We start from the raw sequence: 14,545 nt of genomic DNA on the forward strand, positions 1-14,545 counted from the left end.
TTTCAAATGTTTTAATTTGATATTAATATCGCACTGTTATTCTACACTAATTAATTTTTTTAAAATTATTTTACAAGAAATTAATTAAAATAATTTATCAAAGGATTTTTAAAGTTAGATGTTTAAATTGAGATCTTGCGTATATTCATATAATTCATAAAATGTTAGCTAATATGTTTAGCCCAATAAAATTATAATATAATATATGTATATTATGGTAAAATTCAAATGAATTTATCTCATATTTGAAATCAAAATTGAAAGTTGAAAAGGGTGATTAATTAAAAAGAAATTTCAATGCTTCTACATATGCATATACCAAAACATGATTATCTATGATTATAATTATCATTTTATTTTATTTTTCAAATTTATAATATAAAATCAAATTAACAAAAATTATTTTAAAAAACCCTTTAAATATCTCAATTTTATAAGAATCATTTTATTTTCATTTCTATTCACTTGTACCCTCTAACCAACAAACCCTCGCCACCATTTTCACTTTCGTAAATCAATTTTAATATAGATTCGATCTTCGAACCTGTTTCAAGTGTTGATATCTATATTTCATATTGATTCTCTTAACAGTTTTATTTATTCTTACAGATGAAACTTTTTGTTATGTATATTGAAAATCAATGGTAATTTTTCTCAATGACATGATTGAAGGGAATTATGTTGATTTCTATCATATGACCTTGTTTTTCTCGATAGCCTTGACATTGTGGCTTGATCATCGATAATGGTGATAGTGATATTTAATAGTGGCTAGAGCTTAGGGGTATAAATACAAGTTTTTAAACTTGTTAACTAGTTAAATTATCATATTTGAAACGTTTGAGTATATAAAAAAAGTTAATATTTTTAATTTTTTGAAATTTATAAATCATATATTTAACTTTTTACCCCTACATCATGAGTTTTTGTAAAAAAGTTTTATTTTAAATATTATTATGTTATTTATGTCGTTTAAAAGTAGAAAAATATTTTTAAACTAAATCTTAAGTAAAAAAATATAAATTAATTTATAAAATCAATAGCTTAAAGTGTTAAAAAAAAAAGGAAGTAATATATAGAATCATTTATATGACTGTCACAAAACACAAATCAAAACCAAGTAAAAAAAATTCTGGAAGAGGGTGCAATTGAAGAGATAAGAAAAGTTGAAAAAAAAAATTACATTGCATTATTGAAAAATAAATAATAAATAATTAAAAAAATAAGAAAATAATGAAAATTGAAATTCAACCCTATCAGAATCGATCTGGAGGGGCAGGTTTTGTCTCTGTGACTAGAGCATTAGTGTCCAGGTAAACAGCCGGGAATCCTCTGCACTAAATTTTTTTTTTCTCTTTGGGAATTGTGCTTTTGTTTTTTTTACTGATTTTTTCTTTTATTTTCTTATAATTTAATATGCGCTGCCCTGCCCTCTTATTATATTCTCTTTCCACGTTAAAGCACGATGCTTACAGCTCAACTTCTACCCAAGCAACGGTCATGATCTCATCCACGTGGTCCCTTTCTCTTTTCATCTTTTCCTCTACGGTTAGAACACTCAAACTCTGATTTATCATTCTAAACAATTAATGGTTATGTACAGTGACGTTATTACGTGTCGGTTAAAATTGGTACATTATAGAATATTCTTTATAATCTTGGTTTAATTTTTGATAAATGAATATCAATTATCAAAAAATAATATTATTTATTTCAATAATTATATAAAAAAATTTCTTTTAAAATTGGGTTTATTATATAAACACCAATTCAAGACTCAAGTTTTGTGAGAGATATGAGTGTATATAATTTAGTTTAAATTATAAAATTCGATCAAATTATTTATAAACTATCATTTGTTTTGGCTTTATTTATAAAATTGTTTAATTTTGAGTTGGTAAATTTTTGAAAAATAGTTTTCAGTTTATATTACGATTTAAACGATTTTTAAATTGAATTAAACAGTAAATGGTATTTTGTAAAAATATATATAACTATATTTAACAGAATTTTTTAATAAATAATTAGATAAACAAGTTGTTTTTATTTGTATATATTTTGTTATTTTTTAAATGTATATTGTATATATATTTTACATATATATATTATGATATAAAAAATTATAATTTTATTAAATAATATATATTTAGAAATGAATTATTTTAATAAATTTAAACTGTAATTTAATCTACATTTTTTCAGTTTAATTTAATTTAAAAAAATTTCAAATTATTTCTTCAAATTTGGTTTTAAAAATCTTTTTACCACACTAAACCAAACTGTGTATACTCCGATATTCTTTCCAAAAAAAAAAAGGACATGACATGAGAAAAGGGATTTTCACATGCAAAATTATTCCTAACCTTGATTAAAGCCTTTAAATCATTGGAAGAGAATAATATGTCGGGGAGCTTATGTGACAAATTAAGAATTAATTACTTAATTAAGTTCTATTTTTCATTATTACAATTAATAAATCCATTTTTATTTATTTTACGTTATTACTTCAAGATCCTTTTTTATTTTCATTTTTGGATACAAATATTTTTAAAATTTTAAAATCTCCTAAAAATGACGACAAATATGAGGATAAATAAAATTTTTTGGTTCAAAAAATTATAATTTATAGAAAGAATATGAATATTTCTTGGATTAAAAAATAATTTTTGATAAATTTAATAGTAAGTTAATTGATTTTACATAATAATAATATACAGTAAAATTTGTTAAAAGGCTTCCCATCTTAAGGATGCAATGCAAGTAGTAAAATCTTGAAAAAGTTTATAAAGCTAATTAATTACTAATTTGTGGGGCCGAGGAACTCGTGACAGAGGAGGTGGATGCTGTCAGCAACCATGTGAGTTTTAAAAGCCAACCAATCGAGTGATTATTCCCCTACTTTCCTTGCTTGCTTCCTCACACGTGCGTTGTGCTTAGCTTGTCTACACCTACTAACATGGTTGCACGTGCTCACAATTCACGTGCTTTGCACACCCACCTGCACGTGCCTTTCTCCCTTCATATTTGCCTTTCAACTTGGGTTTCAATTGAATTATCGAACTCCCAACATCCTCTTTTTTTTTTTTAAGTTAAATTTTCTGCCAAGTGTTCTACTTCTAATTAAAGAGTACTAAATTTTATTGTTCAAAATTAAGATCAATTAAAAGTCCACATGACTATATATAATTTGGGATTTTATTATATATTTATTCAATCAATCAATTTTCAATTTATTAAAAATCATAAAAATAATATTATATAAATCCATGTGCAACATATATATATATATATATATATATATATGGCTTTGCCTTGGCCCTTCATTTAATAGCCTTAAGCTGACTTAATAGTGCCAGTAGAATAATCCCAGAAACTAAAAATTGCAGACTCTGTGTAAAACATGTCCAATGGGAACTCAAAGTTTTCTTCCCCAAGAGTCAACTTGAACTACCCAAACTTAACTGTAATGATGAAGGGAACAAAATGGTAAACAAGCAGATCCACCATTTTCCCAGTTCTGGAAACACCCCTCCGGCACCCCTGAAACAGAATTTGCAGGAGCACCACCTACACTCCACATAAAACTGCTGCTATCTCAATACATAAACATAAATGCTCATATCTCAGTACATAATCTGTGCCCCTAATGCCAAGAGTAAACTGATGCTTTCAACTAACATCTTGCTGCAACTGATATATGTATTGAGTAATCTGCACAAGTGCTGATAACCTAAACTTGAATGGAGAATTTTACTAAAAGTTCTGTATAAAGAGGAAGACTTGATAAAATCTGTTGACTACAAGCACAAACTTTTGTCTTACTAATAGTATTGGAACCCTAATCCACTTTCGCAAATTTAGCACAAACTGGCATTAAATCTCTCGTCACTTGATGCATTTCTAAGTCTATATGTTACCGTTTCCTTGAACAGAAAAATTAAATAGCCCCAATCATCATGTAACCTGCCCGCCTTCCATCAGTGACTGATATCACCATCAAAGGATCAAAAGACCTCCAATGACCAAACCCCATTGGATTGGAAACCATTGGAGGTAACTAGCACTGGAAAATATTTTTTAAGCTTTTAGCTGATCATAAAATTGAAGTATAAGCAATAGAAATTGTAACAATCAACATATAATTATGGTCATTCATCAAATGCATGCCACAAAATTGACAAACAGATATCCAGGGAAGCAACAGAATGAATCAAATACCTGTTAGGGAACCCGGTAAAACAAAAGCAAACATAAACATCTGCAAGATAAAATTCACAGTCTTCTTATGAGTATTTATTAATTTTAAAAAAAAAAAAAAAGGTACCTGAGAATACCAAACGAAACCACGTATCAGTCTTGATGACATGAAAACTGAGGTTTTTCATGGAAGCTGAAGTCCAAATCCAAACCTTTAAAGTTCAAATATTTCCACAAAAAGTCACTGAACTATGCAATAATGTGCAAAAAAAAACAAAAAATAGAAAGCAATGTTTCCAGTGTCAAGTCCCAACAGAAGTTTTTTTTTTCTTTGTCATGAATTCCTTGCAGAAGTTAATATCAAGGATCTGAAACATGATTGCATATCACATGAGAAAACTGGAACATTTTAGTCTATGGCTCAACTGCTGTCACCTGTTGCCAATCCCCCTCTGCTGCTTCTTCCCACAATGTTACATTGTTGTTTCCATCAGCCACAGCCAATATGTTTCCAGTCATTGACCAGGTGACTCTCCAAACAGGGGTCTTGAAGTCATTCAACACCTTACCTTCCCATTGATCTCCTTCCCTTGCCACAGTCCATATGATAACTTTTCCGTCCTCGGATGCACTTGCAATAGTAGATTTTGGAAGCCCTAAGTTGGGTGCCCAAGCCACATCTCTAACCCAATCAGTATGCATTTGAAGAGCTGGAAAGCAGTCCATCTTCCAAAGCCCATTGTACAGCTTCCACACCTTCACAGTATTATCACAACCACCCGAGCAAAGCTTTTGAACTGGGTCAAGCAAGCCAGAACCCACAAGTGCACCAGGTGCCATTGATGGGGCCCATGAGACAGAAGTCACACCAACTGGGTGAGCTTGGTCAATCCTTGATGTATCCCAGCCACCATCAGCTCTTGCAGTAAAAACTGATATGTTCCCATCAGATGAACCACATGCCAAACAAAGACCGAGTTCATGAGGAGCCCATGCAATTGAATTGACTGAAGATTTATGCTCATCAAACACATGAGCTTGACTCCACTCATTATTATTACCCTCCTTCCATATTATGACATTCCCATCATAAGAACACGACGCAAGTAGCGATCCAAACTTTGGGTGAGCCCATGCCACCTCCCAAACAGGTCCTCTGTGACCACTGAGCTTAGCTAAGTGTTGAGAGGTGTTATTGCCCACACCTATGATCTTAATTGAGTAGTCCGAAGATGCAGTAGCAATGCGCTTACCATAGTAATCCATTGCCACATCGTGGACTGTGTCTTCATGACCAGGTTCAATCTTCAGAGAAGGCATTTTCTCCAATGCTTACACTAAAATTAAACAATTACAAAATATTCTTCTCTACTATAGGCCCCTACAAAAAACAATTGAAAAATTCATACACTTAAAACCTATATTTTTCGCTTTCTCACTCACAAACCCCCTTGTTTGTTTGCTGAGAAAATGCTACAAAATTAAAGTACAATGCAAATATATATTTCCAAACCTTTTCGGCACAAAAAATGAAATCTAAAAAATTCACAGTTTCCACTTTTTTAACGTCTTCTCAGAAACCAAATAGACCAGATACTAAATATTATCACAAAACTGAAAAAAGGAAGCGAATATTGATTAAACTGGATCCATACAGAAATATTTTTAAAAAACCCCTAAATTCAGACACAGTGAATTAACTAGTGATAAATCAAATCTAATCGATCAAACATTAGTTAATAAACCTGAGCAACCAACAGGGGAAATGAAAACATGATCAATCAAGCGTATCGATTTGAAATGAAAAAATCCTACCCATATTGTATGACTTGGGAAAAAAATCAAACCTGAGAACGAAGGCTAGGATGGACAACGATCCCGTTACGATATAAAGCTGATCTTGTGAATTGTGAGTTGAGGAAGAAGCCGACCTCCTTGACCTCGATTGCAAATTCTATGTAAGGGAAGCGAAAATGAAATGGGACTCAGAGCTGCTCGTCGGGCTGGATCATAAGCCTATAAGAACTATCAATCGGGCTCTTTGGGTCCAATGGACCAACACAGCAGCTAAAGTATTATGAAGCACATTTGGGATCCGATAATTGAACTAATCTGGTAGCGTTATCGAACCAAATATTATCTTTGTTTTTTGTTTTTAGAAGGAATTGAATTATGTTGATTTTCTAACAATGTTGGAATGATGTTTGATTTTTGGAATTAGCCAAAGGCCAAAGGCCAAAGGACTATTTCCCACTCAAAGTATGCTGCAATCTCAAGTTTTCACCATTTATCTTTGATAATACCAAATACCCATCTATGAACAGTTAAACTTAACGGAACTTTAACCCTTTGAAATTTTATCTCTTTTTGTCCTCCTAAACTTTAAAAACTAAAAGTTTTCCCCGGCCTAAATTTTAGAAAATGACAGTTTCATTCTAGAGTTTCGTTTTGAAATCTCCGACGACATCTCCTAAAAGCCTAGAGCAAGAAACAATGACCAATGTTACCAAGACCATAATAATCATTTGACACTAAATAAATGTTTTCTATTTTCACCGAATCATCCTCCTCAAAATTAGCAATCACAATTGAAATACAGTTACTCTCCATCATATAAAACCCATTACAGTATTTATCATATCATTTACTATTGCATTTTTTAACTTATGTAACTTTAACTCTTCCTACTATAAATAGGAAACAATGAGAAGGACATAGACTCCTAATTATTTTTATAGAAACATGCAAGAAATGTTGGTATTCCATCTGTATATTATTGTATCTGTTCACATTTTTGCACCCAAGTCTCTAACGATAGACTTCTCGTGCACAATTTCACACCAACAATATCACAAGTTAATATAATCTGTCAATTTCTCATCCGTTCAAAATTAAACCTTCCCTTAAATTATAAGATATAGAATTCTATTTTTTTAGATTTAAAAAAAAAAAAAAAAACTCTGCTAGTAGAAGACAACAATCAGCAATTCAACTGAAAAATTAACTATAGAAAAGCTTAACTAATGGTGCCCTTCCTTCCACTGAACATGCAGAAAAATAGCCTGTAATTGCTAGTTAGTGTAACCAACTTGGTGAAATTCTATCATCAATTCCAAGTTTTCACATTAATCGTTTGTCTCATGCATGAATTATTAATCATCTTATATTGCTAGCAAGATTGATCTGAATTACTATTTATTATGGCTGCCATGTCATGGGGGCCGTGAATCAAACCAAGGTCTGCCTTCAACTGCCCCCTCATATTCAATCTAGTGGCTTGTGGGAAGGACTTGCATTGGGAGGAAAGTTGGGCTGGTTCGATTTGAATTGCCGAGAATTGAATTATTCATTGCTATGATCTTTGTCATCACTCATTTCTCTCATTCCGTCCTCAAAACATTTGGCCTTCCAATGTTCATCTCCCAGCTTATTGTAAGTGCTTACATTTCCTTTTGCACTCACCTTAATCGATCTCTTGGTGTTATTTGAATCAAATTTTCTAACAAGTTGTGATGATTTCTGTAAACTAGGCTGGCCTGCTGCTTTCTCCAGCAGTAATTGGAAAAAACGCAGAAGACAAGTGGTTTAAAGAAGAAACTGTGCAAGTTCTTACAACCCTGGGGACATTTGGCTATGCTTTCTTTTTCTTTCTGATTGGAGTGAAATGAGCAAAAGAGCCTTTTCTATAGGCCTCCTTGCTGTGACAATGCCTCTGCTTTCTGCAGTTATAATCCAGGAAATTTTCACCATTAAGAAACAAGATAAGATCGACCTTTTATTTCTTTCAGCGGCTCATGCCATGACTGCATTTCCAGTCATCTATTGCCTTCTCAGTGAACTCAAGATCCTGAATTCGGAACTCGGCAGAATAGCAGTATCTTCTGCAATTGTTGGTGACCTTTTGAGCCTATTTCTCTCTGTCTCTACCACAGTTTTGAGAGTAGCATCACAAAAGGATATTCACACAGCTATACATGATCTCGGATTTGTTATTTCCTTAACTAGTTTTCTTTTTCTGGTGCTCGGCCTGGAATTAAATATGTGATTACATACATTCCTGAAGGCCAGCCTGTGAACGAATTCTTCATTTCGATCATCCTGTTATTGTTCCTAGTTTGCTTATCTCTCGCCAAATGGTTTAGTGAATTTTTCTTGTTTGGTGTTTATGTTTTAGGCTTAGCAATCCCTCACGGACCGCCATTGGGTTCTGTCTTGGTGGAGAAGACAGAAACCATCGTTCAGAATTTACTTTTGCCAATTTTTGTTACAACATGCGGCATGAGGATTGAGAATTTGTTCATCCGATTTGATACCAATTTCACTAGTGTTATTGCATTGATCGCTGCTGTAGCTTTTCTGGTTAAATTTTTAGTCTGCTTGCTTCTACCATTGTACTGCAAAATGCCTACATATGATGCAATTGCACTCGCTCTTAGTATGAGCTGCTAAGGCATTGTCGAGATGGCAACCTTCTGCTTCCTGTTCGACAAGAAGGTATTTCTTTTAACCTTTTTCGGACTTGACCTGTTCTCATCAAATCATTATAATTTCTTTGATCTATTAATTGCAGATTATAGACGAACAAACGTACTGTTTCATGTTTTACATTGTCATTTATATGGCGAGCCTTGTGTCAGTTATGGTTAAATTGATGCATGATCCTTCGAGAAAATACGCAGGCTACCAGAAAAGGAGCATAATGGCTTCCAAGCCCAACACAGAGCTAGAAATAGTTGCTTGCATTCATGTACCAGACAATGTGAGTCCATTGATCAACTTATTCGATGTAGCTTCTCCATCTCAGGATTATCCCATGTCTATAAATGTCCTACATCTCGTGAAGCTCAGTGGGCAGGCATCTCCCATCTTCATTTCCCGCCAGAAGAATAAGAAATTTGTCTCCAATCACTCGTATTCCGAAAATGTCATTATTTCCTTCACCAAATTTGAGGGAACCTACTGGGGTGCTGTACCCGTCAACGCTTTCACAGCAGTCTCTCCGCCGAATCTGGTGCATGATGATATATGCACTCTCGCATTGTACAAATTAGCTTCCCTCATAATCGTCCCGTTTCACCGAAGATGGTACATCGATGGATCTATTGAATCCGAAGATGAAGCTATAAGGACCTTAAATTCCAGGGTCCTGTAAAAATCTCCTTGTTCAGTAGGAATTCTGATAGACCGCTGCAACATCAGACGGAAGGTGGTGGATCCATCATCAACACCTGATTACAACGTCGGAGTGATATTCATGGGCGGCCCTGACGACCGGGAGGCCTTGACTTTCGCCAAACGGATAGCGCCAAACACCAGGGTCAGCCTCTCCGTGCTGCATTTAACCGCCACAAAAGGCGATGATGATTCCGATTCTGAGGAATGGGAAAAAACGGTTGATAATCTAACATTAAGAGATGTAAAAACCGATGGCTACATCAACTACATGCAACATGAGGTAAAAGACGGACCTGAAACTGCAATGATAATTCGTTCGATTATTAGTGAATTTGATTGATGATAGTTGGAAGGAGAGACAAATTGGATTCAAAAAAGACGTGGGGACTCAAACAATGGAGCGAATTTCCTGAACTCGGGATCCTTGGAGACTTGCTTGCAACCATGGATGTGGGCAGATGCTCAGTCTTGGTTCTGCAGCAACAACAGACAAGCTAGCGAGGCCAATCAAGTTCAGTGCTCGGCAGTTGACTAGTTGGTGTAACACAGTTTTAATTCAGATAGAAATTAGATTAATTTGTAAGGGAGATTAATTAATCAACTTAATTAAGTTAATCGTTGTATAGTTTGACCATCTTGAGTAACTCAGGAAAGTTGGTTTGCCTTGCTTCTGTCCATAATACTAAGGCCAAAGGACTTATTCCCAGCCAAAGACAGATGTTTTCCAAAGGTTCCATCCTTTTAACTTGAAAAATTTCTTTTACTCATTCATAAATTATTAAATCTACTAATTTTAAAAATATAATTATTATTTTATTTATAATATTAAAAATAAATTAAAATTTTATCTAATTTTTTACTTCTAAAATTTAAAAACTAACAACTTCTCTATAATTAATTTTAAAAAATAATATTTTTTCCATTAGAATTTAGTTTTCAATTTCCAATGCTATCATCAAAGTGAGAGAAACTCTTAGAAAAGAGAGGTCGTTGAAGATTAAAAACTAAATCTTAAGAATAGAAATATTATTTTTTAAAATTTGATATAAAAAAATTATTAATTTTTAAGATTTAGAATGAAAAAAAAAGATAAAATTTTAAAATTAATAGATTTAATTAATTTTAATCACTTATAAATAGATAAAATATTTTTTAAAAATTAAACAGTAAAAACTTAAAAAAATAATACACTTTAAGTGGAAATATGTTGGTTGACCTAACACAAATCATTTTTCTTTTCTCTACAAAATATTTTTAAGTCGACCACATTCGAAGGGTTTAATAAATTATTTTTTAGAAATAAATATTTTTTTTTTAAGTTTTCACCTCCATTATTAATATATTTGTTTGTGGTTATCATTTTTGTGCATTAGAAATCCCTTTAATCATCACGATCTACAACAAAGTGAGTGACACATGAGACAAAACCAAAATATGTTTGGTATGCAAAGGTTTTTAAATGGGTCAAATTAAGTCAACATTTAATTCATATATAAGATAATTTTAATGGACCCTAATTTATTAGTTACAAAGGTGCTATTTAGGGTTTGGGATTATTTATACGCCAAAATACTTATTTTTCACCTAAGCTTTTCTAACTTTTTAAATTTTAAAAAATTAAATTTTCGATCATTATTTATTTTCTTTGGTAAAGTATATTACGTAAAATGATTAAAATGTTATTATATTTTTTATTTTTTTCAAAATTTTAAAAATATGTTATAATTTTTTAAAATATCAGAAATATTGATAAAAATTTTCAAGAGTTTTATAAATTTGAAAAAAAGTTCAAAGTTGAAAATTTTTTTTACATATCAATAAACACTCCAATAATTCAAAATGGCCATTACACTTTAAAAAAATGACTAAAACCTAATTTTTAAAATCTGCACAAGTTTGATAGTTTTTTATACTCTAAATAATAAATTTTTAAATTGATAAAAATATATTGATAATTTAATATTTGTATTAAATATTAATAATTTTAATAAAATAATAAAATAATTATTTTTTAGAATTAACATATCTATTAACAAAAGCACTTGGGTGGAAAATAATGATTTATATTCTCTTAATAAATAAGTGTTTTAATTATAAGTAATATTATATGTATTTATTTAAATATTTTTAATATATAAATATATATATTTATATAAGTTATTATATTATTAAATATTAATTTATCTTTAATTTAAAATATATATAAACATATATTTATATATATTTAAAATAATTTTAGTTAATATATTTTTAAAAAAATATTTATATTAAGTGAAATGTTTTTTAAAAATTGGGATAAAAGTTATAAATAAAAAAAGTCAAAATTATTTGCATCCGGCCATTCTCCTCCTCCCTTAAAAAACACGCCATAGGGGTGCACGTTAGACCCGGCGCCGGCGCCGCCGCCGAGTAGACCGTTTGAATTAATGATACAAATCATAACATCACCCGCCAACTAAGCTTCCAAATTTCAAATATCAGGGCATATCTTGGTAGACCCTACACGTTTCCCTGTCTAGCGCCCACCTCCACCGATACCCGCCCCGAATGTCACATGCAGTACAATTGATTGCGTGTACACACAAAACATGACGCATTATGCTGATGACCATAAGTGGGAGCGATGATGTGAGGATGTCAGCGGTATGGACGGTCTGATATGATTGTACCAGGGGAAGTGTGGTGACAGAGGCGTAAATGCGTTGATCTTGTGGGAGATGGACCCCGTTTTGGTTGCATTCAGTGAGACACCATAAATTGAAGTTTAATGATAAGGTCTATAATATTGTCATAGTCCCATACTAGATAGGGCCTTGTATATGATTCTGTCTACGGAACAATATAAACAGACAGGCGTCCTTTTTTAAGATAATAGTTTTTTTTTAATTATGATATTAATTAATTTTATGTATTATATAAATTATATTATCAATTGTCAGACAAGCTATTAATGATGTTTCTAGTGAATATTAATTAAAATTAGGGAAATAGATTAAATTATTTTTCACCTTAGGTTTGACAGATTGACAAATTCTACCATTTATATTTAAAAAAATTACTTTTTTATATCTTTATTAAAATTAATTATTAATTTTAACTATTAAAAAATATTTAAATTATTTATTGTTAAAATATCATTATATAAAATATAAATAGAAGTGTAAATACCATTTTTTAAAATTTACTTAAGGCAAATAAATATTTCTCCTATTTTATTTCAAAAATTATCATATTCACTTATATATTATAATAACATATTTATAGTTTTAATATGATATATATATTTTTAATTTATTTAATTTTATTTATTTATTTGAGGGTGTAATTATAATTTTAAAATTATTGAGGAGCATATTGAAATTGAAAATTTTTTAAAACACCTCAAACTTATTTACAATTTCTAAATCCCTCCTATACTGTTCATTATCATCTTTAAAATTTTAAAAAATATAGTTTACGTTAAACATATGAGTATATATTATTGATACATTTATCTATATTTATACTAATTATTTTATTTTTAATTTAAATTAAGAATATAAAAATGATTCAATAAAATTTTAGGGGTACAGTATTTTTTTAGTTAGAGGGCCTTTTGTCTTTTCAATATTTTTATAAAAAATTTAACAAATTATTTAACCGATTTAACAAATGGGTGAAAAATTGGATTTTCAAATTTAAAATGTTTGAATATGTCATTTTATCAAACCTTGAGTGCAAATTTGTCATTTGGCCTTAATAATGTTTATCATAAATATTATACTAATACACAAAATCAAAACTAAAAGTAGTGCTTGTGATTTTACATGATCAGTGAAATTGAGGATGTAATTTTGAGTATAAAAAAATTAAACACGAGGAAATTTTTAATTTAGTTTGACCACTAGCAAATTTATGTATTCGGTTATGTTATTATTTCCTTATAAAATGCAATAGAATACCGATGTGGGTTAAGAAAATCATTGCGAAAACTACCCGAAAAGTCCCCATATACCTTTATATATTCCATTCCTATTATGCCTCATATGGGAAATAGGGTATTAAATATTATCCCAATTTAGTGGAAAATAATTACTTTCCTATATAGACATGGAATAGAATAGACAAATACTGTGTGTTAGGTTGATCTACATGTAAGCAATATTTTTAAAACCAAATTGGTAATTGAATCGATTATCTTACTGGTTTATGGTTTAACCAATTTGATCGGTTTAACTGAAAATCAACTGATTCAATTTATTATCAAATTATAAAGAATAGATTTTATTTAAAAATTTATAAAAAATAAAATCAATAAAGATATCCACACCTATGAGGATTATAATTTTTTTTTTTTAAAAGTAACAATTATTCATTTGATTTTAATAAAACAATTAGAATAAAAAAAGTCTCAATTTCATGATAAAAATAATTATGTAAATTATTGTATATATAAAATATTTCAATGGATATAAGATAATTTTTTTTTTCTTTTTTATTTTATTTTTGAACTTATTTTTCCTTACAATATTTTAGAAATTCATCTAATCTAATAAAAAATCAAATTTCTTGAACATTTTTTAAAATTTTGGCCAAATTCGATTTTGATCAATTCATCTGATCAAACCTAATTTTGAGAAGGTTTGATAGAGTCAATGAATAAATTGTATTTTTATGTTAATTAGATTAGACTTGAAACAGATTTCTGATTCAACTAATTGAACCGATCAATCAAGTTTGATTTTAAAATCATTGCATATAAGAGGTGTATCTAATATGATTTAACTCGCTACTCGAAAGTTTGTATTTATAGTTATGTTTTTTTCCGTGTTTGTGAATTGCAACATAATATTGGCGTGAGCTAAAAGGAAGCTACTATAAAAAGAAAAAATCCAAAAAGTCCTCTTTCTTATAAAATCGTGTATTTATAAGATCATAGATAGGGTTACGTCTCAATAAATCCTAATATAATAAACTTAGACTTCTATTTCTATTATGACTCATATGAAAATAATATAATTATACAATTTGAATTTAATAAAAAATAATTACTTTTTTATATAAACATAAAATAAATATAAATAATTATGTTAATAAGGGGAGTTGAATTTATCACATTGGGGACACTCCATAAGGTTGAATTTGTCAAGTTCAACTTTTTTTTTTAATTATTTTTTGATAAGAGATTTCCACT

The 14,545-nt window shown here is 30.1% G+C and overlaps 1 protein-coding gene and 1 pseudogene across 2 annotated transcripts; one reads left to right on the forward strand and one right to left on the reverse strand.

Annotated features, from left to right (window-relative positions):
• Positions 1-4,331: 4,331 nt before the first annotated feature.
• LOC123211991 (protein transport protein SEC13 homolog B-like) lies at positions 4,332-6,224 on the reverse strand. Of its 2 annotated transcripts, none has more exons than XM_044630992.1 (2): positions 6,045-6,224; positions 4,332-5,534 (listed from the first exon to the last, which is right to left on the reverse strand). In XM_044630992.1, exon 2 carries the CDS (start codon positions 5,515-5,517, stop codon positions 4,612-4,614), a length of 906 nt encoding a protein of 301 aa, XP_044486927.1. In that variant the 5' UTR covers positions 5,518-5,534; positions 6,045-6,224; the 3' UTR covers positions 4,332-4,611. The 2 variants fall into 2 exon arrangements, with proteins under 2 accessions (XP_044486927.1, XP_044486926.1); XM_044630991.1 differs by having other exon boundaries at positions 4,332-5,577.
• On the forward strand, positions 6,171-9,881 carry LOC123210989 (annotated as a pseudogene).
• The last annotated feature ends 4,664 nt before the right edge of the window (positions 9,882-14,545 follow it).

This window comes from Mangifera indica, chromosome 3 (genome assembly GCF_011075055.1).
Source record: "Mangifera indica cultivar Alphonso chromosome 3, CATAS_Mindica_2.1, whole genome shotgun sequence".
NCBI lineage: Eukaryota > Viridiplantae > Streptophyta > Magnoliopsida > Sapindales > Anacardiaceae > Mangifera > Mangifera indica.

Excerpts from the sequence above, each read along its gene's own strand:
- LOC123211991 (XM_044630992.1), bottom strand. The coding sequence starts at position 5,517 with ATGCCTTCTCTGAAGATTGAACCTGGTCATGAAGACACAGTCCACGAT.